We start from the raw sequence: 6,362 nt of genomic DNA on the forward strand, positions 1-6,362 counted from the left end.
GAGATACTGAGGGAAAGTTGGAAAAGCGACAAAGAAGAGGAGGCAGAGAACGTTCTCTAGAGATGAGACATTTTTATTTTATTTCCTGGATTAGTTACTTTTAATGGTTAAAAAAAAAATCCACATCTGTTAATTTACTGCAAGAGCCTTTGTAATTTGAGAGCTAATGGCCTTCCAGGGGAGGGGAGGATGGCTGTGGATTTGTGCAAAGAGTTAAATCTCATGATGTGAACATGCTAGGGGAGGCCCCACCTGTGTGTACAATGTACTTAAAGGATTAGAGCAAACTTTGAAATTACGATATGTTTTACCTAGAGTAAGCACCTTACTCTTTAAGCTTCTATTTCCTTGAAGGATTGGTGGCGGGGGGCGGGGCATCAATTCTCTCAAGTAATCGGGTGCATGAGACATTCTCCTTGTGGGATTTAATGAAGGTTTAAGTGCAGGCAGATGAAGGATGTGTTATTTATATATTTTATTTTTTAAATATTTTATTTATTTTAGAGAGAGAGTGTGTGTGAGCACGAGCCAGGGGGAGAGGCAGGAGAGAGAAGGGGAGAAGCAGACTCTCTGCTGAGCAGGGAGCCCTATTCGGGGCCCGAACCCAGGCCCCCAGGGTTAATGACCTGAGCTGATGACAGACACTTAACCAACTGAGCCATTCAGTCGCCCCTATATATTTTATTTTATTTTTTATTTTTATTTTTTGAATTTATTTATTTATTTGACAGAGAGAGCACGAGCACAAGCAGTGGGAGCGGGAGAGGGAGAAGCAGGCTCCCCGCTGAGCAGGGAGCCCGATGTGGGACTCGATCCTCGGACCCCAGGATCATGACCTGAGCTGAAGGCAAATGCTTAACCAACTGAGCCACCCAGACATCCCTATGTTTTATTTTAAACCTATTTGCAATACTTGGTGAACCAAGTGAATTCAAAGATGTTGCTTCCAAGAGGTCTATCCACCCTAAATGAAGGTGACATTTCCAGGGAGATACATGCACCAGAGAGCCAGCGGAGGGTTGTAGTGGGAGGGGCTGGTGGGAGGTGAAATGGAAATTTTATTTTATTTAAAAAAAATTTTTTTTAAAGATTTGAAAGAGAGAGCGGGCGCGCTAATAAGTGCGGGGTGGGGCAGAGGGAGAGAATCTTCAAGCAGACTCCCCACTGAGCACAGAATCAGACTCAGCTGATCCCAGGATCCTGCGATCATGACCTGAGCCGAAAACCAAGAGTCAGTTGCTTAACTGACTGAGCCACCCAGGTGCCCCTGCAAGGGGAATTTTAGAAGTATTGCTGTGCTCTCCATGTTCCCTTCAGGGGCTTCCAGAAATACATGGAAATACCCGACGTTCTCTATTTAAACAAAAGGGCTGGAGCTGGAGCAGATGATTTTTAAACTGAAGGCAGAAATTTTTTTCCCCTCCACAGATTTACCAGGAATGGGAGTTGGGGGGGCGGGTAGTGCATTTATAAAAGAATGACCATCATTTGCCACTGGCTAAGCTACTGCTTTTGACTATTTGGTCTCCTTAGATTTGTAAGGCAGGCTGAGTGAGGGAGAACACGATAATCAGAAATAGGTAAGCTCAAAAGCATGCAGCGTTTAAGAAACAAAAACCCATATGCAAATATGTCTAATAAAGTCGTAGTACTTTATTTTAAAAACACTCATATATTGCTAAAAATACTTAGAAAAATAAAGTTTGGTTGGGGTACTTTACTCAATTTCAAGTCACAGGCTTTCACGTTACAGACTGGAGCAGAGTTTGTTATGCAGGTGGAGAATCCAAACTGACTTATGGAAGGGCAACAGGCTGTCTGAGGTGGTCAGGGGCACGCTCTAGTTCACCCATCAGATACCCAGACAGAGATGGGGGAGTAACTAGCTCCAATGGAGGGAGAGCAAGATGGATTCATAGACCAAATAATTTTAAACAAAGTCTTTTTTTTTTTTTTTTTTGCAACACAATACACATCACGGTAAAATGTTTTAATACTTGGAGAACAGCCGGTGGAAAGGGAGTGGGAGAGAAAGGGTACCGAGCGGGGAGTGGGCACTGGATGCTTCTCTTCAAAACCTTGTGAGCAGAAGCAAGCAATCTGGGCCAGTCTGCTGTCTGCACCCCGGTGCTTGTCAGCAGCCGAGCGTTTAACAGTATTTCAATGTGGAGCCCAAACAGCAGAAAATGGGGTGAAACGGGCCAACTTTCTATCAACTCAGGCAGTTTTGCCACCAAGAATAAATCGCCCCCTTTTAATAGGAGGAAATTGAATGGTTTCTCACTAAACAGAATTAAGTAGTGGGATCAAGAGATTTCCAGGCCTCAGGGTACCTCATTAATAACTGGCTTCTTCTACTCTGACGTCTCCCCTCCACTAGGTCACCTGAGACAATCAGGTAGAAACAGAAGCATGGCCAGGTTTCTCCTTGGCCCTCTTCCCATTCTCACTGAAGTCACTAGGTGACTCGTTTGGGGGACCCATTTTTTATAGGCATTAAATACAGCTCCCGAAGTATTTGGACAGTTTCGCTGTTTGGTGACGGACGCCACAGTAATGTGTTTTGAAAACGGTTTCCTTTTCCTTAGCCCCCGCTGGCAAAGTGCTATCAGCCCCCTCAGCTTGCAGCCAGGGACCCAGCTCCCCGAAGCCCCGGCTGCCTTTTCTCCGTGTCCTGCCCATGAACCCTGCATTTCCACTGGACAGCTCAATGGCGCCCAACCCTTCATTTTGCCCTGTGTTCTCCTTGTGTGTGAAAGCCCGATACCTCTTAACTCCTCTGCCTGCAGGGATCCCAGAGGGTTGTCAGACTTTGAACTGTAACAACAGAGCCACCAGAAAGTCTTATAAAAGCAGCAGTGACCTTTTCGAGCTGTCAAGTCTTTAAATAGGATTTGGGATTTAATGTATGTTTTTAAAGAAAAAAAAAATATAAGAATTGCTAGTTTAAAAAAAAAAACGCACGTCTTTTAGCCAATTCAGGATCTTCCCCCTACCCTACTTTCTTTTTTTCTTTTTTCTTTTTTTTTTTTTTTAACCCAGGAGAGATAAAGCTTTGGGGAAAAAAAAAAAAAAAAAAAAAGACCAGATCTCAGGCTAAATAAGGAAGGCGTATGTTAGGTGCAGCCAGACTAAAAGTCTGGGCTGCAAAGAAGCCCTTTGGTGGGTGATCGTTGTGGAAAAGGAACAAAAAATAAAAGGAGGGAAGGCAGGAGTTTATAGGAGAGAAGTATGTGATCTATCATGGTGTAGTATGAATTACAGCCTGAAAACTCCAGGAAACTACTCATTCTAATTCTCAGGCCCAGGGCAAAAAGGTCCAGAGGAGGCTTTTTTTTTTTATCTTTATTAACAAAAAATGTAATGCCTCCCCCCCGCCCAGCCGCAGTGCAGAGGCTCCTCCTCAGGCCGTTGTCCGACATGTGGAGAGTCTTCTGTCCCAGGCCCACCCCTTGCAGTACATTTCTGTTTATACAGCTTGTCCTAAAACCACAGTGAGTGCTTCGCGTTCTGCTTGGGCCACCCTGGAAATACTTAGGTTGGTGTGTTATTTAAAAAGGAAGAAGGAGCAGCTTATATTTTCACCTCCTCGTACCCATCTTCAAATCCCATGCAGGTCCGTGCTGAGCATGACAGGCTTCTCTTTGAGCCTCTGTCTTCCACTCTCTTATGGGGACAGAGAGAAACCTTGGTCGTATTCCAAGGTCAATGAGAGGTTTTGGAACTTAAGTGTAATTCAGGAGGTGACACCCTCTTCTTGATCATCCTTTTCCCCTTCAGGTTCGCAGTTTCAAGGTTGATGTTCAGTTACACAAGAGGATGGAGTGGAAACGGCATCCTCAGGAGTGATGAGGACAGCTCATATGAAATCACAGGAAGTGCTAGAAACAGCACTCGACTATCCCTCCCCACTTGGCGGAGGTCTCAAAGAGCAAAAAACGTCCCACATCACGTGTTGGGGGATCTATTTGGATATTATTCACTGTCCCAGATCTTTCATTGGCTCACCAGTGAAGAATCTGGGATGTCGATGCAAACCTCCAACAGGGTCAGTATGCACGTCCCTTGCTCCCCAGTCCTCCCTGAGCCTGGCCCCTTTTGCAAAACCTCCAAAGACGCAAACCCAGGGAAGACCATATATGACCACTCATGATTGTCATCTGAGCTGGCACTACCAGAAAGGTGGGTTCCAGCCTCCCAAGCAGTACAGGTAGGGGTAGTAAGGGTAGCTGTTATGCATGGAGATGAGAGAGGCCTGGGACAATCCCTCCTCTTTCAGAGCCGGCAGGGAGGAGTGCTTCTCTAGGTCTCCCAGGTCCGAGGTGAGCTGCTTTCGCTTGGTCTTATAGCGTCTGTTCTGGAACCATATTTTCACTTGGGTCTCAGTGAGCTTGAGGTTCTTGGCCAGGTGAGCCCTTTCAGGGGCTGACAGATACTTCTGGTGGCTGAACTTCCTCTCTAACTCAATGACCTGAGTGTGGGAGAAGGCAGCACGGGAGCGCTTCTGCGGCTGTTTCGAGGTTTGCGGAAGGCTTGGTAAGGAGCCTGCACTGTTTTCACAGTCCATCAGATAAGTCTCAAAGTGTCTATCTGGAAAGGAGAAGGGAGAAGAAGGACGGATGGGAAGGAAAAGGTTACATGTTAGAGGGAAGAGAACAGAATTCAATCCACCCTTATCTCTTCCGTGAGTGAACAAACAGCCCACTGTCATCTTGGATACATTTCACTTTTTTCACATGACTAAGGAACTCTCCTGAGTGGGGAGTGAGTGAATATGTATATTATGTATTCGTTTTCTAACAGTCATCAAGAACCCAAAGTTAGAAGCCGTTAGTGGTAGAGCTTCCTGCCATATCGTCCAGGAGAATTAACCAGGGTCCTGGATGTGTGCGTTGAGAAGAGGTGGGAGAAGCGAGGCAGGGAAGACACAGGAATCAGACAGCTGGTAACGCAGGACCCAAAGGCATCAGCGTTAACTTTTGGGTGGCCGAAGAGGGTCTGTGTTATAGGAGAGACGCGGCGCAGGCTAAGGGCAAGTTCATTCTCTGGCTTCAGTCCCCTTTTTTCTAAACAAGCCGTTAGAATACCTCATCCGAAGTGACAGGAAAGGTAAGAAGTCTATTCTAAATGTTCTAACGGTGTTACATTTCCTGAAGGCCAGAGGAACCTTCCAAATGTAGTTTTACTGCCCTTGGAGTTGGGAAGCCAAGGAGTCTTCGCTTGTCAAACCCTGATCAGTTACTTGTTATACGTAACTGTAACTGCCAAGAGGTAGCGCGGGGCGGGCGCGGATCGAGGGTCCCGCGGTGGCTGGGAGCGCGTGGCGGGGTCTTGGGACGCTGGGGCTGGGGGCGCCGCGTGCGCGCTCGCTCGGGAGCCGCGGGCGCCAGAGCCCGCGGGGCAGAGAACACCGTGCCCGGCGAGTCCAGCCCAGGGACAAATCCTGCGCCACCCTGGCGGTGGGGCTCAGGGTTAGTTTCCGAGGCGCGCGCGCGGCGGGAGGCGGTGAGGTCCCTTGGCCTGTCGCCGCGGGGCCCCGCATCCCTGCAGCCGGAGCTCTGGGAGGCCTGCGTTGGACCCGCCCTCGCGCCGGTGCAACCCGCAGGCCGGCCCGCCCCTCCTTCGGGACCGCACCCTGGCCCAGCCCGGCCGCCCCAGCCTCGCGGGCTCACCTGGCTCGCTCTCCGCCGGCGCGTCGGCCTCCTGCCCGGAGCCGGGCCGGGCGCTCCACTCGTCCTCGGGCGCCCCAGCGCCGCCTCTTCCTCGCCCGGGCTCCGGCTCCTGGTCTCGCCGCGGGTCCGGCTGGCGCGGGGGCTGCGGGCTGCTCGTGTGGCCGCCGCGCCTCTCCGCGGCGTCCCGCAGAATGTCCTGGATGAGGAAGGAGGTGAGCGGCTTGGACTGGGTGGCCGCCCCCGCCTCCCTCGGCCGCGGCTCGGGAGCCCTGAGCATCCCGGCGGCTCGGCTGCAGCCCGGCGGCGTCAGCTGCGTCCTCGGCGTCCGCACCACTTTCACTTTCCGCCGCCCCGGCGCACTTATAGCCCTGGGGGAGCGCGCCGCGCTGCCTTCCCATTGGCCGCCGGAGCCGGGGCGCGGCGCGGATTGGCCGCCCGGCACTCCAGGTGAGGGGGGCGGAAAAGGGGAGTCCCTCGCACGGTCTCTGTCACCTCTTCCCTAGAGGATCCCACCCTAAATTCCAGCTCCGACCCACAACGGAAGTTTAGACCCTGTGGGGAGTAGTGATGCCGACGAGAGATACTCCGTTTCGCCCTCATAGATTGTTAAAGCGCCTTTACTCACAAAGGGTGGGGAAATGACTGCGATCCCAGTTTACAGATGCGAATTCCGAGGGCCCCGTGACAAGG

At 50.5% G+C, this 6,362-nt stretch overlaps 1 protein-coding gene across 1 annotated transcript; it reads right to left on the reverse strand.

Moving 5' to 3' along the window:
• Positions 1-3,422: 3,422 nt before the first annotated feature.
• NKX3-1 (NK3 homeobox 1) lies at positions 3,423-5,949 on the reverse strand. Its single transcript, XM_035023156.1, has 2 exons — positions 5,673-5,949; positions 3,423-4,590 (listed from the first exon to the last, which is right to left on the reverse strand). Exons 1-2 carry the CDS (start codon positions 5,947-5,949, stop codon positions 4,172-4,174), a joined length of 696 nt encoding a protein of 231 aa, XP_034879047.1. The 3' UTR covers positions 3,423-4,171.
• Positions 5,950-6,362: the final 413 nt, after the last annotated feature.

The sequence above is a fragment of the Mirounga leonina genome, unplaced genomic scaffold (genome assembly GCF_011800145.1).
Source record: "Mirounga leonina isolate KUSES-001 unplaced genomic scaffold, KU_Mleo_1.0 Mir_176, whole genome shotgun sequence".
Classification (NCBI taxonomy): domain Eukaryota; kingdom Metazoa; phylum Chordata; class Mammalia; order Carnivora; family Phocidae; genus Mirounga; species Mirounga leonina.